Source organism: Aquarana catesbeiana, linkage group LG09 (genome assembly GCF_042186555.1).
Source record: "Aquarana catesbeiana isolate 2022-GZ linkage group LG09, ASM4218655v1, whole genome shotgun sequence".
Lineage (NCBI taxonomy): Eukaryota > Metazoa > Chordata > Amphibia > Anura > Ranidae > Aquarana > Aquarana catesbeiana.
Window position 1 is genome coordinate 111,620,208 of NC_133332.1, and position 27,316 is coordinate 111,647,523.

Below are 27,316 nucleotides of genomic sequence, written 5' to 3' on the forward strand. Positions count from 1 at the left end.
AAGAAGCACATTAACGCGGAGTTCCACCCAAAAATGGAACTTCCGCTTTAAGGGAGGTGTGACCCCCTGACATGCCACATTTGGCATGTCATTTTCTTTGTGGAGGGGGGTGCCAGTACCCTCTTTTCAGAGGGTCCCAGCTCCCACTTCCTCCTGGCGCACCACGGCACCAGAAGGGAGATAACCTCTCTCCCCTGCCTCTCAGCAATCATCTGGGACACGTCAAAGGTCTCAGATGATTGCCCGGCCAGTCACGGCACGGCTCGCACATGTGCACTGGGTGCCCGGCTGTGAAGCCACAGCCGGGCACCCAGTTACAATGCCGGCGCCACAGAGAGGAGGGGGGGAGATGAGTGGGGCTTCGTACCCTCGCACCGATGGACCCTGGGACAGGCGAGTGTCCGATTATGCACTCACTGGCCACTTTATTAGGTACACCTGTTCAAATGTTTGGTAAAACACAAATTGCTAATCAGCTAATCACATGGCAGCAACTCAATGCATTTAGGCACATAGATGTGGCGAAGACCAAACTGAGCATCAGAATGGGGAAGAAAAGGGATTTAAATGACTTTGAACAAGGCATGGTGCCAGATAGGCTGGACTGAGTATCTGGCAACTGCTGATCTACTGCGATTTTCATGCACAATCCTCTCTGGGCTTAACAAAAAAAGAGAAAATATTCAGTGAGCGGTAGTTGTGTGGACGAAAATGCCTTGTTGATGTCAGGGGCGCATAGGTAGACTTGTTCAAGATGATAGAAAGGCAACAGTAACTCAAATAACCACGCTTTACAACCAAGGTATGCAGAATACAATCTCTGAACACACAACACATCGAACCTTGAAGCAGATGGGCTACAACAGCAGTTAGCCAAGTACGAGAAACGGAGGCTACAATTTGCAAAGGTTCACCAAAATTGGATAATAGAAGATCGGAAAGATGTTGCCTGGTCTGACGAGTCTTGATTTCAGCAGCGACAGTCAGATGGTAGGGTCAGAATTTGTTGTAAACATGAAAGCATGGATCCATCCTGCCTTGTATCAATGGTTCAGACTGGTGGTGGTGTAATGGTGTGGGGGGCATTTACTTGGCACACTTTGGGTCCCTTCATACCAATCGAGAATCATTTAAAAAAGTCATGGCCTAAGTGAGTATTGTTGCTAACCATGTCCATCCCTTTATGACTACAGTGAACCCCATCTTCTGATGGCTACTACTAGCAGGATAATGCACCATGTCACAAAGCTCAAATCGGTTTCTTGAACATGACAAATGAGATCACTGTACTCCAATGGACTCCACAGTCATCATATCTCAATCCAATAGAGCACCTTTGGGATGTGGTGGAATGGGAGATTTGCATCATGAATGTGCAGCCGAAAAATCTGCAACTGATGCCATCATATCAATATCAAGAAAAAACTGAGGAATGTTTCCAACACCTTGTTGAATCTATGCCACAAAGAATTAAGGCAGTTCTGAAGGCAAAAGGGGTCCACCCCAGGACTAGCAGGGTGTACCTAATAAAGTGGCTGGTGAACGTATATAACAAGAAGCAATTAAGCCACTGGGGGGGGGTGGGGGGGGGGGTGGGGGAGAGTAGCTGAAGTTGTCCATTGGTCGGGAATTTCACTTCTGTCTGCATTCAACAGTAAGCTAGCTTTTTTTTATATTTTAAGAATGAAAATTTACTTTTGTGGAACAAGACCACCCATGAGGCAAAGGGGAATGGAGACGTATTATATCTGGTTCACCAGTTAAATATTTGTCTCCAGTATATCTGAATTGGAGGCAGCACCATTACATATATGGGACAATGTCCCCAATACTTGATTACATTTCCAGCATGATAAGGACTCCTGCTTATCCCATTTATGTAAGCACACAGAGCTAGAATACTACCTGGTCAACAATTTTGTTATTCTCTGCAACAGAGGGATTTATAAAAATAAAAAAAAAAGGGCACCAATTTCAGTATTTTATTTATTACATCTGAAGAAATATTTGAATCCAAATCTCCATCCCATTCAACTATGCAAAACAAATTGCCTGTGTAATCAAGAGTGAGTAGGGGTTTATACAGCTATGATGAGACAGTGGGTTGGACCTAAGCTTAGCAACAACAAAAAATCTTTTCTATAGAATAAACAGCCTCAAAAGAATGCAGAGGTTTTGGAAGACTTCTTATAAAAACGATGGGATATCAAGGGTGAGTTTGTTATCCATTTGTTCCCAAAGTGCCAATTCAATGTTCTAGATAGTAATACTGCCTAGCACTATTTCAAAAATCCAGCAAACCTAGCCCCCAAGAGTCCTTTTGACAATTCAATCATTGTTAACATAATCATGGTTTCCAATTCAACCAGACATTAGCCTTTACTTAAAGACCAAATAACATTTGTAGGTAGGCGATTGGCAGTATTTGAAAAAAAAATGGTAGTAAAAAAAAGATTCATTTTACCTATTCTGGTACAACCCAAGTATGAAAAGCTAGGCAGATGCTTTCCAAAGCATAAGAAAACCTCTTAAGAGATTGGAAATTATAGGTGTAGAGATCAGAAGGATCACAGGCTAAGACAATCCCCAATACCCAAGCTTTCCTTCCATATAAATGGAAATTGGTTTGTCTTACATCCCAAAGCCCAGGGTCTCCAATTATGTAATTTTTTACATTACAACTCAATGGGTGACTAATGCCTGGTATACAAGATGAGAATATCGGACGAATGAGTTACATAGTAGGCGAGGTTGAAAAAAAAGACACACGTCCGTCAAGTCTAACTTGTGTGTGTGATTATATGTCAGTATTACATTGTATATCCCTGTATGTTGCGGTCATTCAGGTGCTTATCTAATAGTTTCTTGAAACTAATCAATGCTCCCCGCTGAGACCACCGCCTGTGGAAGGGAATTCCGCATCCTTGACGCTCTTACAGTAAAGAAACTCTACACAGTTTAAGGTTAAACCTCTTTTCTTCTAATTTTAATGAGTGGCCAGGAGTCTTGTTAAACGCCCTTCTGCGAAAACGTTTTATCCCTATTGTGGGGTCACCAGTATGGTATTTGTATATTGAAATCATATCCCCTCTCAAGCGTCTCTTCACCAGAGAGAACAAGTTCAGCGCTCGCAACCTTTCTTCATAACTAATATCCTCCAGACCCTTTATTAGCTTTGTTGCCCTTCTTTGTACTCGGTCCATTTCCAGTACATCCTTCCTGAGGACTGGTGCCCAGAACTGGACAGCATACTCCAGGTGAGGCCAGACCAGTCTCTTGTAAAGTGGGAGAATTATCGTTTTATCTCTGGAGTTGATCCCCTTTTTAATGCATGCCAATATTCTGTTTGCTTTGTTAGCAGCAGCTTGGCATTGCATGCCATTACTGAGCCTCTCATCTACTAGGACCCCCAGGTCCTTTTCCATCCTAGATTCCCCCAGAGGTTCTCCCCCCAGTGTATAGATTAATATATAGTATTAATATTTTGCCACCCAAATGCATTATTTTACATTTTTCTACATTGAACCTCATTTTCCATGTAGCTGCCCAGCCCATTCATTTGCTCAGAACTTTTTGCAAGGTTTCCTCATCCTGCGGAGAAGTTATTGCCCTGCTTAGCTTAGTATCGTCTGCAAATACAGAGGTTGAACTGTTTACTCCATCCTCCAGGTCGTTTATGAACAAATTAAATAGGATTGGTCCCAGCACAGAACCCTGGGGAACCCCACTACCCACCCCTGACCATTCCGAGTACTCCCCATTTATCACCACCCTCTGAACTCGGCCTTGTAGCCAGTTTTCAATCCATGTACTCACCCTATGGTCCATGCCAACGGACCTTATTTTGTACAGTAAACGTTTATGGGGAACTGTGTCAAATGCTTTTGCAAAATCCAGATACACCACGTCTACGGGCCTTCCTTTTAAATGGCAAATCACCTCCTCATAGAAGGTTAATAGATTGGTTTGGCAAGAACTATTATTCGTGAATCCATGCTGATTACTGCTAATGATACCATTCTCATTACTAAAATCTTGTATATAGTCCCTTATCATCCCCTCCAAGAGTTTACATACTATTGATGTTAGGCTAACTGGTCTGTAATTCCCAGGGATGTATTTTGGGCCCTTTTTAAATATTGGTGCTACATTGGCTTTTCTCCACTCAGCTGGTACCATTCCAGTCAGTAGACTGTCTGTAAAAATTAGGAACAATGGTCTGGCAATTATTTGACTGAGCGTCTTTTGAGCGTCTTTTTTGCATGTTAGTCTCAGATTGAAAATGAAGAGTTCAGTTTACTAAACAGGCAAAAATTCTCGCACGACAGAATAAAAATTTGAACGTGATGTAATGTCTTGTAGTGTGCTTGTATTGCATTTTCGGACAATTGTACTGATTAAAAAAAAAACAGAAAAACTGTACAAGAATTTTTTTTCATGCTTATCCCATCAGATAATAGCAGATGAACTGTCATGATCAGCGCTCAAAAGCTGAATATTAATGATCAGATTATTGTACAATTGCTTCCAAAGCGGTATTTGTCTATGATTTTCTGATCATGTGTATGAACCATAAGACTGGTACATTTCTGCAGGAGGGAGTGAAGACATATTTCAGGTGAGCGAATACACAACGTGACTAATTTATGTTCCTTTTGGCCTTACGCTTATCCCCTTTATATTTTGGATTTATTAAACTTGTGGCTATAAAACAATAAGGTGACAAGGGGCATCCCTGTCTAGTACCGCTGCCCAATGAGAAGGTAGAAGAGAGCGAGCCATTGATTTTAATCCCAGTGAACGTCTGGCCATTTATTCCTCTGCCCTCAATTAAAGCTGCACGATTCTGGCTAAAATGTGAATCACAATTTTTTTGCTTAAACTAAGATCATGATTCTCTCATGATTCTCACGGTGTAACATCTTTCACATTATACAAAAAAGTGGGCTAACTTTACTGTTTAGTTTTAATTTATTAAAGTGTATTTTTTTTTAAATTGCGTTTGAAAGGCCGCTGCGCAAATAGAGTGTGACGAAAATATAGTATATATACATATGCGCAACAAGTGTCAAAAAAAGGTTTAGTCTTTAAGTGGTTAAACTGCCCTCATTTACAGACACAAGCTCATCCCTTTGATCTAAAAATGAAATGTTACAATGTTTATAGTTATCTCTGTCTAAGCAATGTTGTGATAAACTTGGCAGGCTGCCTGTTTTTAGTATGTGGCAGCTGTCAGCAGTGAGCAGAGAATGGCTCTGCACTGAATGGAAAAAATGCTGTTTTAAGATGGGGGGGGGGGGGGGGGGGGGGGGGGGGGGGGGGGCGGTAGAGTCGTGATCTCGATTCTTTAACAATTAATCGTGCAGCTCCACCATCACTACAGAAAACATCTCTTGACTGATGAGGCACATGCTCACCTGTCAAAAAAAAAAAAAACTGCTCCACTAAACATACAACATAGTGATAGTTTCTGAACTTAGAGACCCCTATCACAAATTAGGCAACATACAAAAAAAAAAACCCAAAATGTACTCAAAGGCAATATAAAGCAGTGATACAGAGAACAAAAATTGTAGCTCTGCACAATTAAGAAATTAACTCAACCGATAGGGCTAAATTTACAAGATTTGCAACATGATTGACTATGTCCTCTACGAGACCTTGTAAAAGAATGTGCTCTTTATAAAACATAAAAATTAAAGGAAGATATACATAGCACATCAAACAGATGTAATCGAAGGAACACATTATATGCAGGTCTTTAAAAAGCAACACATCAGGGAAATTGTAGTGCGCAGATGGATCAAAACAAAAAAAAAAAATCATTTCAGTCTATACCAGGAGCACTACAGATTTCTGGCCAATAAACTTCCCGATGCAAGTGGTTTGCCAGAGCATTCTTGGAGGTTTGAAAAATGCCCACATACCCTTTCACCGTTTATTTCACCCTTTATTTCTGGGGAAAAAACAAAAAGCTAATTATGCAAATCCGTGAATATACTGTATATCGTGGCACAGGTATTGATGTCACTGTCTCCACCTCTCTACTAGTTCTGTTGCCTCCTCCGGAGGTCACAGGTGAAATTTATATATCTTCCTGTGACGGGATCTAGAAGGTGTGGCGTCTCATTGTAATGAGTTCACATCACTATATTCAAGGGTTTTGGTTTGTTTTCTAGCCCTATACAAAATACATAGGTATGATAGGATTAGTCTCCTCCAGCTTTGTTTAGGAATGTATAAGAGACCATTCTGTGGACCACCATGGAAGAACCATAGCATGAACTGACGAGAGTTACTGTAGCACACAGGTAACCTGCTGTCAAGATGATTGCAATCTGGGATCTGACAGGCGGGTTAGCCAATGTGCGATTTCTTGTATAGGAGCTGATATCACACAGAGGAGGTGGGAAAAAAAATACAGAAGCTTGTGGACTTTATTGATTTTAGAATATATAGACACTTACTGAAATGTTACATTTGATACTTCACAAGTTGCAATTAATAGTTGTGCTGTTTATTTAACCACTTTAATTGACTTTTGCATGATTAGTTTTTTTCTCTTATGAATTTATTATTAGTATTTCTGTTCGTTGGCATTGCCCTTTTTTTTTTTTTTTTTTTTTTAAACGTATGTTTCTTTGCAAAGAAAAGTATTTGGTTTTGACTGTGGTTCTCCATTCAAAAGAAATGGGAAGAAGGTTAGTACACCGCGTAGTAGTAGTAGTAGTAGTAGTAGTAGTAACTTGTGGTTGATATCTGGCAAGAAAAATATTGTCACAGACCAGAAGGCCTCCAAAATCCAAGCCACAGCCTGGTGAAGTTTTATGTCCTGAAGGTTGAGAGGCAGATAGGGACATCAACCCTAGAAAGTGCACCAACCCTCATGTAATTAAAAACTATTAATAAAACAAAACAACAAAAAAACGCAACTACACTCATAGATGCTGGTGGCAGTATAAACTCAACAGCCAAACTACAGTGCTCTTTGTGGAAGCTCACACACTGTGGCCAGCAGAAGGTCAGGGAGCTCCAAGGAAGGCACTTAGTGGAACGCTCTCATAGGGTAGCAAGAAACTGTGCCCTCACTGCTCCACTGATGTGGAGGCAGCTCAGCCTACATCTGGGCTGAGAGTCTAGGCTAGTAACAAAAGATAACGCATTTCAGAAGTCAAGGCTCTACTAAGAGGAATGCAGGACTGGCTGCTCATCAGTTTATACTGCCAACCAATAAATGGTGTTGCAATCAATTTGGAATATTGGGCAACGGTCAGTGACTGCTTGTCATCCATGATAATATTTTCTAAATAGAAAAGCAAATTTGTTTAGAAGCAGAATATCAAATGCATATGATTTAAATCACAATGCAAACTAAATATAAAATGTACCTAAACATTGCAATTGGATAGGAGAGCTTACTAAGCAATCTAATCTCAAGGTCAAAAAAACAACTCACTTTTTTTTTATTACAGAACAACTTTTGTGTGATTTTTTTTTTTAGGTTTGGTTTTAGTTGGGCACAGGCATTAAAAGGAATATGGTTAGAACGGCAAAGCAGTATAAAGCTAATCAAAGCTATAAGATAACTCCTCATACATTAGGTAATGTGTCCACGTGCGTCTTTAAATTAACTTATCCTGAGGGTTGCGCAGACCTCAGCAGAGTAGCAGGGAGATCATTATGAAAACCTATGCTAAAACCGAACTCCAAAGATGGAAAATCTTGACCCTTGAAGTGGGTGTCCCTCCCCACTCCCCAGTGATTTTCTAGCAAAAAAAATATTGATTTTATCTTGTAACCAACAAGTGTCAGAAAAAGGTTTAGTCTTTAAGTGGTTAAACTTCCCTCATTTACAGACTGAAGTTGATTCCTTTGATCTAAAAGGACTAAAGCGTTACAATGTATCTCTTTATCTTAATAGTCGCAAGTAGAAGTTGAATAGCTAAATAAAGTCACGAAAATTCTCGTACGACAGAAAAAAAAAAAAAAACTGAAGTGATGTCATGTGTTGTAATGTATTTGTATTAAATTTTCGGACGACAACTATACTGACTAACCGAAAATCGTACGATCTGGAATCGTACGAGGAAAATTTGCGTGCATGCCCGAATAAGATCAGATGAAAGGTCGTGATTGGCTGTCGAAAGTAGTGTACACACGATCCAAAAATTGTACGATCCTTCCTCGGACGACCATTTTCTTCCCAAGCCAATTTTCAGCCTTCAGCGCTGTTGCTGTTTAAATGACAATTGTGCGGTCATGCTATGCTGTACTCAAACAAAATTTTTATAAATTTTGTTCCCATAAAATAAAAAAAACTAAACAATTTAAAAAGTACCGAAAATTTCGGGAAAAAAAAGTTCAGTTTCTGTTATAAAATTTTGTAAAATAAGGACGTTTGCTCCTTCGCTGACAGGAACCATTGCTATGTGGGCACACATTGGCATCCCTGGTGGTCCTGGGTGGGCATCCTCAGGGGAGCTGCGCTGATGATCAGCGCAGGCACCCCCCCCCCCCCCCCATCAGGAGAGCCGCCAATCAGCTCTCCTCTACTCACATCTGTCAGACGCAAGTGAGGAAAAGCCGATACAAGGCTTTTCCTGTTTACACCGTGATCAGCTGTGTCCAATCACAGCTGATCACAGTGTAAATAGGAAAAGCCGTGTATCAGAGGCTCTTTACCCAGATCGAGATATGGTGTGTCAGATTGACACACCGCACCATCAATTGCCGCGCTGTCTTGTTCTCCTGATCACATCATAGGATGTCCGGTCAGGATAACAGAACCACTTTGCTGACGTCATATTGCTATATGGTGGGTGGGAAGTGGTTAAATGTTACTAAACCCAGGAACCTGCATTCACTATATCTGGTATCCCACAGTACATGAAAATTCAATTGTTTTACTAAATATAAACTACTAAATACCTTTTCTCATCAGCCATTAAAGCAGTTGTGTGACTTCTATCAATGTCTGGTTAAAGCTTGTAGAAGGAGTTTTTGTTCTCCTCTGACTGTCCTATGAGGCTGTAGGTCCCCTGACCCTCTGTCTGGACAGTGCTGATGGGCCCTGCGCTGACCACATGCACCCACCCAAGAAGAAAAAAAAAAAAAATACACACAATACTGAGCATGTATGTGCAGCTTGTCCCCTAGCCTCTGTCTTATCAGGAGATAGATTGGTGACTGTTGAAGGGGAGGAACAGAGAAAACAGGCTCAAACAGCCTTTTTACACAATGCAGAGGATAAACCCCTTAGGTTCCACAGCGAGTCTAACCGGCATGCTTTACTGCATATACAGACTGATTTAACTGTTGTGGGATTAGTAACACTTGACTCCTGCAGCAGGCTTTAGGTCAAATTTCAGGTACCCTTGTGTATCAAAAAATATCATACCTGGCAAGTCCAAATTTTCTACATTGCAAGTTTCATCCTTAATTAGCTTCTTTAAATAACTACAACAACCTGCTTAGTTTTCTCCTTAGTCATTACAGTGCTCTTTCTGAAATTCTGAAAGTATTAAGTGGGTAGTTTTTGATGTAGCAAATCTAGAGTGAAATTTGGATTTTTTTTTTTTTTCAAACAAAACTTTTCTATGGTTATACAAAGCAAAGTGATACCACAGCTACATAGGGGACTCCCAATACTACAGTGCATTCAGTGTGCTTCTAACATATTCCAGTACCCCACAAAAACCCAAACTTACAAGCATGGAGCAAGAGTATACAACCTCCCCCAACCACAAAAATGATGTTTTGTATCATATGACACTCTGCATATCCTGCTGATAGACTCTGTTCCTTCCACGGCCACTTCCTTCAGCAGGAAGAGTCCAACACTCCCCTTTGTAGTCTTTCAGACTCCGCAAACGATGCAACTTCCACCTACCATCAGAATTGTGAAGGTATTGAATATATCCTAATTAGCATTGAATCCCACCCAGTCACACCTACAAGAAGAGTCCAAACCTCCCAAGTCCCGCCTCACAGCATTATTCAAGAAGGAAACCCCTTCATACACAGCCTGCTCTGAAAGCTAGCTGTGCTGCTGCCAGCAAGTTGGAATGGATCACAATCAGAATTCAATTCAGCCCAGTTAAATATGCTGACCAGTGTGAACAGGGAGAGTCCCACCCCTCAGATCCCACCCTCCCACAGTCTTGCTCTCTGTGAAGGGATTCATTTACATATGAATGAAAAATCTTCATAACACCCTCCCATAGACCACCTTCTGTAATCTTGCAGTAAGCCATTATTCTCTGGCATGCTGTAAGGAATGACAAGGGAGAAGGTAGGACACATTTACACCTTTCACCACCCACATAAAGGCCCAGAAACACCCACAGTAACCCTAGCACCCACCCACATCAAATCGCAAAACTGGTAAAATTGACTCCCATAGCCCACTCTGAAGCTACAAAGGATCATGGAATTTGTAATATCTGGACTGGAAAAGGAAGGAAACAGGAAGTCCGAGAACTCTGAAACTCAGCCAGGAGGAGGAGGAGTGACTTCACAGACACAGAAACCTGCTGTATACAGCTATGGGAGGTAAGTTACACACTAAGTGACAGCATGATTGTGATTCATTTACATACACAATGTGAAAAAGCTGGCATTCTTTTTAAAACAAAAGAGGGTGAAAGTGTAAACCAACAAGAGTTTTTCTTTAATTGTGGAAGGAAACAGAGTATCCGAGAGTGTACAAACTGAATACAGATGGTGTCCGTGGTGGCATGTTATTACAGCACCCCAATATTTTAAAATAGTCATTGTAAACCATCATCCAGACCTTGGAATAGGTTTCCATTTACATTGGGAGGAATCAGATACTGAAGATAATACAGACACTGAACTGTATATATTTAATACAGTATACTCAAATGACTAAGTTTGCTACAGAAAGCTGTAACTGTTAAGCGATTTATGGGTAGCTTTACTGCTTTCCTTCCCTTTGTGACAATGTTAACTACGGTTTTATTTCAATGCCCTCTCAAAGATGTTACTGAATTATGTTGTCGATACCGGTTTAAAAAGTTTCATCATTGCCCCATTGCGGTTGATCTTGCCTTAATTCTTCACGCATTTCTCAATAGCTAAAAAGCTTTATACTTGTACCACTCCCATCTGCTCATTAGAGTACTAAAACTACTTTTAAACTAACTTTTCCTGGATCTCTAATGAGTGCTACTTATGACCCCTGCAGAGTCCAAGCTGGTATGTTGTTACAGACAGTAGAAAGAATGTGAATATCCGGAATACAAGTAATAATGCAGAAATCAAACTTAAATAAATCTAGGAGCCAGTGCATGGGGAGATTAAGGTAGCTATTGAGCATGTTTTTGTTTGTTTTTTTTAAGAAGTTTAAGTGGGCCATAGATGGATAGAACTCCAATGAAAAGTCTTAGGAAAAACTCCTACATAATGCTCAGAATATTAGTTTATCATTCAAATGATGGTTTGATTTGAACATTTTATTTTGGAATGGACGGACTTTACCAACCAAACACCACAGATTGGTTCAATAAAGAAAACAATTTTCATCCTACTCCTTGGAATTTTAACTAACCATTAGAACAGCAAACTTTCTTAGAACCTTCTTTTTCCAAAAAATTTCATTCTAAATTCTACCCATCTACGGCCAGCTTTAGATAAAGGTTTTTAATGTCAGCAGCTCATTGCAATTTTGTGAACACAGCAGCCATCTTTCACATTGGGAATAATCCATATAAGAAGAGTTGCAATTATTGTGCCCCCTCTCTGGGTTTGGGTCTCTTGAGTGAAAACCTCAAAATCCAAAAGTCACAAATAGAACAAAGATATTGGGTTTTTTTGAATAGCCAGGTTGTAGCCACATAGCTGTACAGTATTAATCAATGATAGAGATACCAACCTGACTAATCTGAGAACAGCTCAGGATCTCCATACTTACCCCAGCTGATTAATCTCACCAATAGCCAAAAAGCCATTTTATAAAAGGCAGAGAAATAGATGAATTACACATTTTCTACATTTTTTCCGATTGGTCTGAAAAGTTGTTTAAAGTATTACATGTGTTAAATAGGGAAAAACCTTTTAAAATGTGCTCGTTGCCAGAGCAGTTTATCCACAATTCCACAAAGAGAATTATTTTATAGATACATAGCAACTAGTAATCTTTAAACATTTCCTATTAAATACAGCAGACACTTTCAGTCTGCACAAGTCTCAGCTAATGAGTAAAGCAATGAATAACTTTTAAAAGGTTAATTATTCCTTAGCCTACCAAGTTTGCCAGGTAGGCATTAAAGCACAGCTCTGGTCATTTAGGCCACTTTCACACTGAAGCAGTGTGTGCGTTAGCGGTAAAGTGCCGCTAGTTTTAGCGGCGCTTTACCACTGTTATATCAGCGCTTTTTCATTTCAATGGGCAGGGGGCAGTGGAGGAGCGGTATATACGCTGCCCCAATGATGCTGCTTGCAGGACTTTTTTTTTTTCCTGTCCTGCAAGCGCACCGCCCCAGTGTGAAAGCACTCGGGCTCTCACACTGGGACTGCAGAAGAGGCAGTTTACAAGTGCTATTTTTAGCGCAAAAACACCTGTAAAGTGCCTCAGTGTGAAAGTGGCCTTAATGCTTAAGTGTACCGCGAAGAAGAACTCCAATAGTTATGTGAAAGAAAGATATGGTTTTAAAATAAAGGAATTACTGAAATGCCTAAATACAGTAATCGGACATTTTATTCTTGCCATGCAATGACAGAGAAAGCATTCCCTACCTTCATTAAATCCTGCTGACTACTATTAAAGATTACATAGAACAGAAGAGGGGGAACTCCTATCACTTCAAGCTATGGCATACTATAGAAGATGTGGTTAGTCTGGAGAACCAAGATGCAAATCCTTGCTTCAGTGGTCATTTGAAGATGACCCCCTCCAATCCAAACAGGCCTCTGCAGCTAATGCACTCTTTTACCATGCACACCAACCTTCTAAGAGAACCATCATCTAACAGAATGCTTTCTCCAACATGCCCACTTGAGGCCACAAAGAATTTTGGTCCATGGCTTAAAATAACTTTGGCTATCACTTAAATAACATAACTAATTTTCTAACAGCAATGAAATAGAATGGAAAAACATTTAAAAGTGATTTCCTATTTCCAAATAAGCAATGGAAACCAGAACAAAGCTACGTTGGTATTTTAACTGGCTCTTGTCTAAATTGGCCCTAGTATGTGCATGTATGAATGCGAGTTAGGAACCTTAGATTGTAAGCTCCTTGAGGGCAGAGATTGACATACATACATATTTTTTTTTATTACACATACATACATACATACATACAAACATATACACGTAAAGCACTGCATAAACTGACAGCGCTATATAAGCACCTGTAATAATAAATTCATGAATGTTAACGCATGGCGCTAATTCTGTGGCTTTTAAAGAATTTTAGGCCTCACGCACACTGGCCTCTAACATTCTTTAGCTGTAGAATTTGTTAGCTTTTTTTAGCAATACCATACTCCCACAAAAGCCTATGGCTCAAAAACGCTGATAAACACTAAATAGCCTTGTTATTCAACTTTTCTCAGAGTTAGAGCATTTTTACAGCTGAAAACTCCTCTTAAAACCCACTAGTTCTGGTTTTTTTTCCAGCCAGAAAACGCCCTTGCCAAAAAACACTCATAACAGCCTATGTGTGCATGGACACATAGGATAACATGCTGGGGAGTTTACTGGCTGTAGAAAAAAAAAAAACACCTGAAGCCAAAGACCCCTTTCACACTGAGGTGCTTTCACGCTAAAAAAAGCGCCCGAAAAGCTAACGAAAACCTATTTCCATTAAAATCAATGAATGCTTTCACACTGGGGCAGTGCGCTGGCAGGGCGGTGAAAAAATGCCCCTCTCCATTGAAATGAATGGAAAGCTCTTCAAAAGCACCTGAAAAGCTCTTTAAAAGCGCTCAGTATTTTACTGGTGGCTTAGAAGCGCCTCAGTGTGAAAGGGGCCTAAAATCCTCCAGTGTGCATGAGGCCTTAAAAGGGTTGTAAACTCTCGCCGTTTTTCACCTAAATGCATTCTATGCATAAGACCCCTTTCACACTGAGGTGCTTTACAGGAGCTACAGTGTTAAAAATAGCACCTGCAGAGCACCTCTGCTTTCACACTGGAGCGATGCGTTGGCAGGACGCTAAAAATAAGAGAAGCATCTTTGAGGCACTGTAGGAATGGTGTAAGCGCCGCTGCCCATTGAAATCAAGCGCTTTCAACCCTTTTTAGGCCGTTAGCAGCACTTTACTGCCGACGCCCGGGCGCTACCAGTGTAAAAAGTGCCCTTAAGATGAAAAACCTCCTGTGCTGCAGCACCCTTATACTTACCTGAGCCCGTAACTACCACAACGGGAAAGAGAACACCACCTCTGGCCAGTGTCTCGTGTTCTGATTGGATAGATAGCAGCGCAGCCACAAGTTTTTTTTTTTTTTAAACCCGAACCTTTAAGGTCAGGCTGCTGGAGAAAGCAAAGCATTTTTGAGTGCTGGTATTCTTAGATGTTTAGCATTACTCAGTTAATCAGCAAGGGTTCATCAGTTAAAGACCACCTTCCAACTTGATCAGATTGAGGGCATGTAACTAGCTTTGCCACTTTTTGTAGAAAACTGCTTTACACTTCAAAACAAAAAAATGTATGCCTCCATCCAGAACTCCTTTAGATGTTGAGCCTAGTTGAAAACTTCCCTGAATGAGCTTGTATATCACCAGTTGTACATATCCAACACTTTGGGTAATGAAGCCTCAAGGCAAGAAACATGGTCTTCATATCTAGTTCAAAATAAGTCATCTGGCTGCATCATTATATGTACCGGTTTGATCATCTCAACTGAGTTTGTGAACAGGCCAAATGACTCAAGCACTACTTCCCGTAAAGAACTTGTGAAACAGACAAGTCCCAGACCAGCCCTATGACCACAAAAAAAAGACAGACTCAATTTCAACAGAAAAAAAAAAAAAAAAAAAATCAACTCAAGTCTTACAAGACACAAACTTCTGATATTTTATTTTGTTTAGCCCAACATCTAATATGGTGACTCCCATAGACAATTAAACACTACAATAGTCACAATTAAACCAGCATGTTACAAAACACAGCAGTGCAAGTTGCAGATTAGAGTTTTATAAGCCAAAAAGAAAAAAAAAAATTATATTTAGTGTAATATTCTCTACAGCTATAGAATAAACTTGTTATAATAAGGAAGGTATGTGTTCCTCAGTAAGAACAGAGAACAATTGAGAGAAGGCAAAAATGGGTCATAACAAGGCCAGGGGAAAAAAAAAAAAAAAAAAACAATGTGCATGGCCTTAGGCTGCTTCACATCATGAAAAAAAATTAGGTCATGGGCAATCTACACACCAAAAACACTTGCATTCTTATGCGAGTATTACTAATGACGAATGGAGGCAGAGACTAAAAGGAAAAAAAAAAATTAAAAAATTAGAGATCAAATACTGGATTATTGTTCTAAATCAGTTGCAATTACAAAGTACAACCAACAGACAGGTGTTAAACTAGGTTCTTGACAATAAAACTCAGGTCTAATAAACCAATGCTGTAAAATGATTGCGCTCACTGACAAATACTAGGCTAATCAGCATCATCACTTCTTATATATAGGCTTAATAACACAGCTTTAAATATAACAAAAATGGTCAAAATTGGCAAGTTTTTTTCCATTTAAACAAATTGATTATTTTTAGGACATTTGTACATGAAACAGGGAATACATATAAGGAATTAAAGGGCAATTTACACAGCTAAGGAATGACACGGAAACCATTGGAACAGCACTCAATTACTTATTAATGAGAGACATTTTTTTTTTTTAATTGGTTTAGTTTACAACTAAATCGCAAATCCAAAAAAAAATAAAGTAGATACTACTAAATGACTACAGATTTTAATGACCGCATCATTTTCCAATAATTTTCATGACCATGAAAGTTCAGTTCCAATTCCAGATGCAACTTTTCCTAGCACACACACATTACAAGAACAGGTACGATTTTGCATACTTTGATTAAGAAACATTTTCCCATCAATGCAGACCTCATTAACCATTAGACAATCAAGTGAACATTCCAAAAACAAAAGTTTTCGAACAAAATTCTACTTGTGTTCGGCCAGCTTTAGCGCAAGGGTGGACAAAATGTTGCAGAATTCAATCCAATCCAATACAGAAGACAACAGTCACTTGCAAGGACCCAGGGAAAAAACTGACAAGAGAACAAGATCAAACAAGGTATATGCCAACACCAATTATTAGGATGACTGATTATGTGCCTCCTGGGGATTGTTCAACCCTTTTCAAGGGGTTTCAGTATTTGCAACAAAATACATTGCTCCACTTCCTAATTGCCGTCACTGTCCACAGATAAAAATCACAAACTTGAGAAGTGTCTGAAAAACATTCACATAAACCACCTGAGCATTAGTTAACATACAAAGCTGTAACTAAACCACTCACAAGTTATTATCTAGGTAGTGTCCATTGTGCAAGAAAAAAATTGCATTGCACTGCAATTTATAAGAATGATTTTTAAATCCAGATTTTTTTTTTCTTTTTAAAAAGGGCTAAATAATCCATTTGATAAGCAATTCTTGAGATTTGCTTATAGACTTTATATTTGATGTACACCTCAGCACAATAGCCAGTATCAAGGTGACAGAGAGACCTTTTCAGTGCTGTAGTACACAATGAAACCTTTGTCTGCAGCATCAATGTTAACCCCTATTTAACACAGATAAGGCAGCACCTGCATTCAGAATCTTCTGTTGCCATAACAATTTCAGAGCCCTTGATGATTGTACTTGATGTAAAGACAGAAGTGAATATTATAAACCAAATCATACAGGTCTTCCAAAAACTGGTGGACACATAGAAGTAATGGACACGGAAAATAACTAAATTAGACTTGCAGCTATCAATTTGGCAGCTTGGCATTTTAAAGTTTAAAGGGTGAGCTATATCACATGGGGGCCCGCTTTAAGAAAAAAATCTATACCGAGTCAATTCTGGAAATCCATTTTAAAGGGCGAAAGATATACAGCGATTGTGAAAGAGCCCCAAAGCCCAATAAAAACAAACAATTTCTTTCAATGTCTGAGTACTGTACTTAAATAAATAAAAAAAAAAAAAAAAGTTTGATGTTAACTCTCGCAGACACTTAAAATATTATAAAACCAAAAGGTTGATAAATTAGTTTGAAAAACAGTTCAAAAATTGAACAAGACATACAGCTGTTCAGTAGATACGTTGGGTGCAGACAAGAACCAGAAATACATTAAAATCTATCAAATACATACATAAACATGCTTTGCATTGCACACATTTTGAAGAAAGGGGAATAGGAGCAACCAACCTGGTCACATGTTATAAATCATGAGAAACCATGATTTATGAAGGTTTATTGGCATGGTATACAAGCTGGGGCACATCATTGGTCAAACACTAGGAGGTAAGTCTTGCCAAAAACCAGCATATATATTGAGGATAGTAGTTCACCTTACACATACTAAAACACCAAAGGTTGTTGATTAGGGAAACTTACAAAGACCACTAATATTGAGGGTGGACCTTTTTTCAAAGTAGAATACCCGATAAAGTCAGCAAACAATAGGTTTGATTTTTTAAATAATAATAAATATATTAAAATTTGTTCAAATCTGATTTAATTAAATAAAAAAAAAAATATGTAAAGTTTAATAAATGGTTACAACTTTCTCAAGCAAAATGCTAGTGGTCCGTCTTAGCATAGGGTATTCCTTTGAATGAAAGCCCACCTGAGGTTGCCTCATGTCTCTCACTTACATGTATGCTGGAGATAGTAGTGATGACCTGGATGTTTTAAGCACAGGAACAGGGAATTTCCAGATAGCAGGAGAGCTGGTTTTCCATTTCAATGGCATGTTGTCACCACGGTACTACAATAACAGTAAACAGCGTTTCCATAACAGACTACCGACTAGGACTTCCATCCCACACACTACTGACATCGCAGTGGATGCTGCTTCTGCTGCTGCTCTGCACACAAGCAAATGATTGCCAATGCCCTCAAACCGATGCTTCCAATCTGTAAAATAGGGTTGCCAGGCATCGCTTTTTAAATCCTCCTGTCCCCTAAAGCGATATGATGAGTCTATCGTTCTACCTCAACAATAGTGCCACCTCGTTAGGGATGCGTTGACTGCAGTGGATTGTAGGGAGAGGGCAGGAAGAAAAAAAAAAAAAAAAAAAAGTAAAAACTGCACTGCACAAAGCAGTCCAATGCAGCTAGATTTTGAGCATGTAAAAATGATATCAGATGCAAATAAACTCTTGATTCTAATGGAATTCTGTTAAGGACACTGCAGCACTTTAATCAGGAGCCTAACGTACTAAAAGCTTGATTTCTATCCAGTACAGAGGGAGGGAGAAGTGGATTTGCATAAAATAAAAACATACCTACTCAGAATACACTTGTCATCCTCTGAACATTCTTCCTTTGAGCTGCAACAATACAAATGGGATATAAATCTCAGCATAGCCTTAGGGCTTGTGAGTGATCAGTGGCTAAATTCAGCAGCCTGTCTTCCTCGGGAGCAAGCTCTGGTCAAACAATGCAAGAGTGCCATTATGAAGGGGTGAAAGAAAAAATAAATAAAAAAATCGGTCCTTTTAATCCTTCACTGGGATGCAAAATTTCAAAGATGAAGTGCTGCACATTTCTGCAGAACGTCTGGCTGTGCTGATGGCTCTCATTTCCCTAGTCTTTTGCCACATTCTGGAAAAGGAAAATCTTGTACAGCTAACATGCTGTGGATTCAGGGATATCGGTGTCTTCTGCAGCAGAGAAGCGTGCTCTTAATAGCAGTCCTTGTAGGGACGTTATCAACAATCTAATTCAATGCTCACCCCTCCCCCTGAACAGATCACAAATTGCCTAAAGTACTGACAGGGAAGCCAGGCATGCAGGTGTCCATCTGGGGCCACTCTGCAGCTCTATGCTCTGTTTGCTGACCTCCAGAGGCTGCTGACTGACAAGAAGATTTCAGACTGAGAGCAGCAGATAAACAGCAATTCAGGCGCTTCATTACAAAAGGGACGGTGTGCAATAGCTAATCAGCAAATAAAAGAGCACCAGACCCACAATAGCTGCCTTGCACTGGTACAATGCAACACCATGCCAGTGTTTATTTATTTTTTTCCTTTTTTCCAATAATATTGTCAGGAATACATTTATGCTATTTCTACATATACACATAATTATATTTTAATCAGTTAATGCTCAGTCTCCAAGCCCTTTTAACCAAAAATCATTATTGTTTACATCAGCAACACAATAATTCAATAATAATAATAATAATAATACAAAATGGTGTTATGGTAAGTAAACAATCTGAACAAGCCCAAGAATTACATATTTCTGTGGAAACGTCTGATTGATATAAATATTCCAGTGAATATTTACATCATTCTACAAAAAGGAAAAAAAAAAAAAGCTAGCTTTCCTTTTAGAAAATCCCAAGGAGGTATGTCAGAATATCAATCAGAACTGTCTTACATAGTTACATAGCTAGTAAGGTTGAATAAAGACACCAGTCCATCCAGTTCAACCTGAGTGTGGGTGTGTGTCTACAATTATCCCTATTCCCATATAGCGCTGTCAATTTACACAGTGCTCCACACATACACATCGGTCCCTACAATCCAAGGTCCCCAAATCACATTCATACATACTAGGGCCAATTTTGGACAGAAGCCAATTAACCTACCAGCATGTCTTTGGAGTGTGGGAGGAAACCGGAGTACCCAGAGGAAACCCACGCAGGCAAAGGGAGAACATGCAAACTCCAGTCAGGTAGTGTCGTGATTGGGATACCAACCAGCGACCCTTTTTACTGATAGGCAAGAGTGCTACCCACTACACCACTGTGCCGCCCACTATCTTACTTAAAGCAGCCATTTTCAATTCTTCTGGTAGGTCTCCGCAGGCAACACACTTTCCTTTCACACACCTCAGACACAGGAAGGCCACTTGTTAAGCTCAGTTTAAAACAGATGCGAAGTGGGAAACGGACAGGAATCACTGTGTTTCCAGCATCGCATTGTGTTCATATGAGGTGTTGCGAGGGTCAATGAAAAGTTAACTAAACCACAAAAGTAGGTCACAGAATGCAGTGCATTTTCTTGAAGCAGATCGCATCGGTATGAACATCCATGCGATCAGATTGCAGTGCAGAAAAAAAAAAAAAAAAGGGGGGGGGGGGGGGGGACCTGCACCTTTTCATGCAAATGCAGTGCAATCTGAGCCATACAAAATGGTGGGCACAGAATCGCATGGGATTTGCACAGGAACGCAGTGCGATTCCTGTGGGAATCCAATGCGATTTGACACATCACATCAGCGCAAACCCAGCCTTAGGGAACAAAACAAGTGAACAAACCCACTGATTTACCAGTTTCCCAAAGCAGGTAAAGTCTAAACATGCCAAGAATGAGAATGGTCACAGTTGCTTGTGCTCTCACACTGTCAAGCCATCAAATGGCTGGTGTCATAACTGATCACATGTGCAGCAGCATGGCATTGCATATTAAACAGAAGCAAAGATGACAGCTTCCTTAGCTGAAAAGGGAAGGGTTTAGTTCTGCTTTAAGACTTAAACTACAGTCTTTTCTCAGATACACATGTGAAAAGGTTTAATGTAGAGGTATACTGTTGGTTATTGTATTAACTCTGCTTCCTTTATATGTACACAATGGCAGCTACATTTGAAAATTACATTAGCAGGTTCTGCTTCCTGAGCACTGCCAATACTTCCCTACCCCTACAAGTCTATTAGACAGGATTTCTCTGCAGTCTAGAATAATGTGAAACAACCACCTATGCTCATTGTAGCTAGGGAGAATGTGACCTTTGCCTAGGCTTTAGGTAATATGGAGGGACAATCCTTTATCCATGTCCACACTAGAAGGTTTTTTTTATATAATCAAAATATATGGATTTGGTAATAGATTAAGTATAAATAATAAATTTAGTTGGCAACCAACATGCCAACTATGAAATTCTGAAGCTAATTGCTCCCATGTAGAAAACAACTGCAAGATTCCAGGGAAAATGCACTTTTACTGGCATTAACAAAAGGTTCCTAAGAGACACCAGCTGTAATAGTTTACACAAGATAGCTACCTGGATTCTGTCTAGATTTGGCTTATTTGCATGATCCAAAAGCTACAAGTTACAAATACAGACTTGGCTCATATTCCCAGTGTAGTAAGCACTCAGATCATTGCTAAAGTGCATCACAGTTGTGTACTCTGCAAGGTTCAACAATATGTTCCAGCAGCAGTAACTCAGAGCCTGGCATCTGGTTTGTTAATTAGTAATACGTTTACAACAAACTGTATGCATGTCATTATTGGCAGTATTTTCCCTACTGCCAAGTATGTCTGCAGAAAAGAACAAACACATCTTCTAAAATGCCATCTTGAGCAACAAAAGAAAAAGAAAAAAAAAAAAAAAACGCAGTAAAACTGAGTTATTATACCTCATATTTGAATATGCGTGCGTTTACCAAGGTAAGTTTCTGGTTGCAAATATGGCACATTTATTGTGTGCTTGGCATCTAGGATGGGAACCAATGGTTACTAAATATTAATTGAAGATCCAATTCAAGATCGGGTTTCTGCTTTCTGAGTATTGAGTAAATAATTTATTTACCTACAATCCTCTAAATTAGGGGTCTCAAACTGACAGCCCTCCAGCTGTTGTGATACAAGCCCCCATTATGCCTCTGCCTGTGGGAGTCATGCTTGTAACTGTCAGCCTTGCAATGCCTCATGGGACTTGTAGTTTGCAACAGCTGGAGGGCCACCAGTTTGAGACCCCTGCTCTAAATATTATTGCACAGAAAGAAACTTAAATTAAGCCACACACTAGTTAGATTTGATCAGCAACATTTACCAACAACTACTGCAAAAGCCTCTCTGGTAGTATAGGGATTGGTAAATATTGCCATCTAAGGCTTATCACACTTTACAATCTGACTGTACAATCGCCTTTAAGCCCCTTTCACATGGGGTGGGCTCCGCTCGAGTTCGCCTGCTCAGCAGGGAATCTGTCCACTTATCCCCGCTAAACAGGCAGATGTCTGATTGGTGTCCACCCTACTTATACAGAATGCTCTCCTCTATTAGTGGTCAGATGTAAAATGAACCGCCTGTCCATTTACACCTGACTGACATCTGATCGACGGATGGGGATTTCCGTTCATCTTGTTTTTAGCAGACCTGACTGGATGTCGGCGGGGTAGCGGCAATGAACACATGTCTGCTTCATAGAGGGCAAAGGATGGTCTGATCGGGTCAGTCGGGAAAACGGACAGGAAGACCCGATCCGTCTGCCCATGTCAAAGGGCTGTTGTCCAAGGGCTTGGCTGAATGTATACAAATTGACCAGATAGTTTAGGTAGGTCCTTACACTACATCTTTAAGACCCCTTTCACACTGGGGTGCTTTGCAGGCGCTACAGCACTAAAAATAGTGCCTTCAAAGCGCCCTGAAAGAGCCCATGTTGTCTCTCCAGTGTGAAAGCCCCTTATTGAACTCACAAAATCAATCCATGTATTTTAAATAAAATGCACAACAAAAAAAGCAACACTGGTGAATTTGTGATGCGTTCCTGCTGCGTTTTCAATGCATTTCAATGGGAGATGCGTTTTTGGCTCGGTTCGCTAAATGCAACAAAAATGCAGCAAGCAGGATTTTTGAGCACGGTTTCAAAAGGTGCCGATAATTGCAGACAAATTCATATTTACTTAAATTCATGATATTAACCACTTTAACACAGGGCATTTTCACCCCCTTTCTGCCCAGACCAATTTTCAGCTTTCAGTGCTGTTACACTTTGAATAACAATTGCGCGGTCATGCAACACTGTACCCATATGAAATTTTGATCATTTTTTCCCCCACAAATAGAGCTTTCTTTTGGTGGTATTTGATCACCTCTGCGTTTTTTATTGTTTGCGCTATAAAAAAAAAAAAAAAAAAAGAGAAGGGAGAAGGTAGAAGAAGAAGAAGAAGAAGGTCAATTTTGAAAAAAACAAAAACAAAAAAAACAAAATTATTTGTTATAATACTTATATACTTCATTTACTTTTTGCTATAATAAATATCCCATTAGAGAAAAAAAAAATTTTTTCCTCAGTTAAGGCCGCCATGTATTCAACATATTTCTGGTATTCTGGTTTTTGTTTTTTACTAGTAATCATCTGCGATTTTTATCGTGACTAAGATATTGCGGCGGACACTTTTGACACTATTTTGGGACCATTCACATTTATACAGCGATCAGGGCTATAAAAAATGCACCGATTACTGTGTAAATGTAACTGTCAGGGAAGGGGTTAACACTAGGGGGCAATCAAGGGGTTATGTTTCCTAGGGAGTGATTCTAACTGTAGGGGGAGGGGACTCACTAGGGGAGGAGACCGATCGGTGTTCCTCTGTACTGGGAACACACCATCGGTCTCTTCTCCTCTGACAGGACGTGGATCTGTGTGTTTACAGATATAAACGTATCACAAAAGTGCTCATATGTTATATACAGGATTATAGCAGCTAGCTTATGTATTTATATAGGCAGCTGATAATAATAAGCAATAGTACATTTAACATGCCCAAGAGTCTTCAGGAAAAAAAACGGTTATATAGCAAAGTCCAGTGAATGTGCAGTACATGGATGCCAGGAGCAATAAATAGTGATTTCCGTGCTCTTTAAAGCTGGTGACTTGAAGTGCCCCCCCCCGTGTTCCCCCACTCACCAGAGAGAATCACCCCCACAGGGGTACCGAGCGATAGAGTGGGTGTCTTGGGGTGTTGGAATGCGACCAGGTTAGGCTACCGTTCCTCTGCTCCGTGGTCTCCCTCCAGTAGATCGCAGTGCCTGCCAGGGGTTTCACGGATAGGCTCCTTCACTGGTTAGCACCATCACCTGCTTAATCGATTTTGTCCAATGTCCTGGGAAACCCCTGACACCGCTCTGCTGGGTCCGCTGTAGATACAAAGGGTTCTGTCCAATCTAGAATGTGCCGCCAGGTTAAAATCTCCACCAACCAACACATGTGTAGCGATATATCTGTCTAGGACCAGAGGGATTGAACTCAAAAAGGTGTACACCTAGTGAGTCAATCAAGCTTTGTGGAGATATATAACCAAATTCTGACCCTACCATCTGAATGTTGCAGCTGAAATCAAGACTCTTTAGACCAGACAACATTTTTCTAATCTTTTATTGTACAATTTTGGTGAGCCTCTTTGAATTGCAGCCTCAGTTTTCTTTTAGATGTGACAGGAGTGGCATCTGGTGAGGTCTTCAGCTGCTGTAGCCCATCTGCTTCAAGGTTCAATGTGTTGTGCGTTCAGAGATGGTATTCTGCATACCTTGGTTGTAACAAGTTATTCGAGTTACTGTTGCCTATCATCTCTGCCCATTCTCCTCTGACAGCAACAAGGCATTTTCACCCACACAACTGCTGCCCACTGAATATTTTCTCTTTTTTGGACCATTCCCCAGAGATGGTTGTGTGTGAAAATCCCAGTAGATCAGCAGTTTTTGAAATACACAGATCAGCCCGTCTGGCACCAACAACCATGCCACATGCGAAGTCACTTAAATCCCCTTTCTTCCCCATTGTGATATACGGTTTGAACTTCAGAAAGTCGTCTTCACCACATCTAGACGTCTAAATGCATTGATTTGCGGTCATGTGATTGGCTGATTAGCAATGTGTGTTTCCAAGCAATTGAGCAGGTGTAGCTAATAAAGTGGCCAGTGACGGTATACAATTTATTTAATTCTAACCGTCAATTTCAGTTTCGGCCAAGTGCATCCTGAAGTACACATATTATATATATATATATATATATATATATATATACACACACACACACACAATCGACTATTCCACAAAAATCGCATTCATAATGGTTAACACCAGTAAATCTTATAAACGCAGACACAAACAGAAGACCTGAAACAAAAACCTAAAAAAGCAGCAACTAGTTATAATTGGAATAGCACATAATTGCTTCAGCACCATCTAGAGGACATAACCTGAAATAGCGGACTCAAACAAAACAAGCACAGCACATTACAAAGTAATGAACTGCCGGGCTTCAAAAGGACAAGCACTAACAGATAACAGAAACCGATAACCATTAGGAAAATACCAATCATAATGAACACATACAATGCTGCAACAAGCATGTACAAAACAAAACTGCCAATGCAATATTTTAACATTGCAAGATTTCCACAAACATAATAGTGGACAGCTACATACAGAATTTTGCTGCAGTCCTTTCTCTCTCTAACAGAAATGGATAATTCTATATAAAAACAGGCTTGTAAATCTTATACATTTTATTTCTTTATATGAACCTGAGCCCTCTATCAGATGTCCATGCAAACACAGAGCAACCTGTACTACTGTTTTTTAAGCTTTGTGTTAAGAATTTCTATGGCACCCCAAGTTCAATATAGAAAATAAAAAATACAAAGCCTTTACACCTTTTGGATGAAACTGCAGACCAAAAGAAAAGAAAAAAATATATATACTTTTTTCGAGATGCAAAAATTGTTTAGACAGCTTGTGAGATTTGAGAGTCTCACTCCAACTAAGAACCACATCTATAAATTGTCTACAGCACACTAGTGAATCTGTATACGTTTGATGATTCTGCCTATTTCTAAATATTAAAGGTCTCATGCACACTGGACGTTTTTTTAAGTTTTTACAGCAGCTGTTTTTGGCTGTAGATGTTTTTTTCTACAGTCATTAAACTCTCCATCATGTTATCCTATGTGTTCATGCACACATAGGCTGTTATCAGCAGTTTTGGGCAGTGGGGTTTTTGAGCAGTAAAAAAAAAAAAAAAAAAAAAAAACTAGTGGGTTCTGAGAGACGTTTTTCAGCTGTAAAAACGCTCTAATGCTGATAAACGCACAAAAACGACGCTCACCAGCGTTTAACGTTATGATCCATTGAAAAAATTATTTTTTCTCTTCAAAATAAAAAAGGCTAAAACGCTATCGGAAAAACGTTGAAAAACTTACTGCAAAGCTACTGACGTTTTATAACGTTATTTTAATGTCCACTGCGCATGAGGCCTAAAACCACCAATTTTGTTTTAACTTTCAAAGTGGACTTAGTTTACTTGTGATTAAAATATAAAAACCTATATATGAAAGCCCCATTTGTTCCTTCACATCAAGACACATACATTTGCAGGCATTTTTGTGCATCAATGTACATTAACATGCATGCAGCTGTTTTTTCTAAAATTTCATTTAACCACTTCAATACCAGGCACTTTCGCCCCTTCCGGTCCAGACCAATTCTCAGCTTTCAGCCATGTCACGCTTTGAATGACAATTGCGCGGTCATGCTACACTGTACCCAAACAAATTTTTTATCATTTTGTTCCCACAAATAGAGCTTTCTTTTGGTGGTATTTGATCACTGCTGGGGTTTTTATTTTTTGCGCAACAAATAAAAGACTGAAAATTTTGAAAAAAATAAAAAGTTTGTTTCCGTTATAAAATTTTGTAAATAAAAAAGCTTCCTCCTGCCATGACGGGCACTGCTGAGGCGGCACTGATGGTATGCAGCACTGACGGGCCCTGATGAGGTGGCACGGATGGACACTAATGGGTGGCACTGATGAGGAGACATCTGGCAGGCATTTGTAGTTGGCACTGACTGGCATCCCTGGTTGCCAGGTCATCCATGTGTGTGTGTGTGTATATATATATATATATATATATATATATATATATATATATATATATATATATATATATATATATATATATATATATATATATATATATATATATATATATATATATACATATATATACATATATATACACATACATATACATATATATATACATATATATACACACATATACACACACACACACTAGAGAATAAAGTGACAGTTGTTAAAATATTTTCAATAAATATAATAAATAAAATGTTTGGGGGTTCTAATTAAATTTCTAGCAAAAAAAAAAAAAAACAGATTTTTAACTTGTAAGCAACAAGTGTCAGAAAAAGGTTTAGTCTAAGTGGTTAAACTGACCTCATTTACAGACAGAAGTTCATACCTTTGATCTAACAAGGACATTTAACTTTGTTTATAGTTCTCTTCATGTTAAGATAAACTTAGCAGGCTGCCGGGATTTTTTTATTTTATTTTTTGCCAGCAGTCAGAAGTCAGCAGAGAA

The 27,316-nt window shown here is 39.4% G+C and overlaps 1 protein-coding gene across 3 annotated transcripts in view; it reads right to left on the minus strand.

Moving 5' to 3' along the window:
• Positions 1-27,316, minus strand: part of KLHL13 (kelch like family member 13) — a 151,967-nt gene that overhangs the window by 86,476 nt on the left and 38,175 nt on the right. The window contains exon 1 of one of the 3 annotated variants that reach the window (XM_073599148.1): positions 18,485-19,119. The exons of 1 other annotated variant lie outside the window; for it this stretch is intronic. In XM_073599148.1, the coding sequence (XP_073455249.1) occupies positions 18,485-18,564 (80 nt within the window). In that variant the 5' untranslated portion in view covers positions 18,565-19,119. Of the gene's footprint in view, positions 1-17,851; positions 18,435-18,484; positions 19,120-27,316 lie in introns of those variants that run through there. One more of the 3 variants, XM_073599147.1, reaches the window with a different exon arrangement.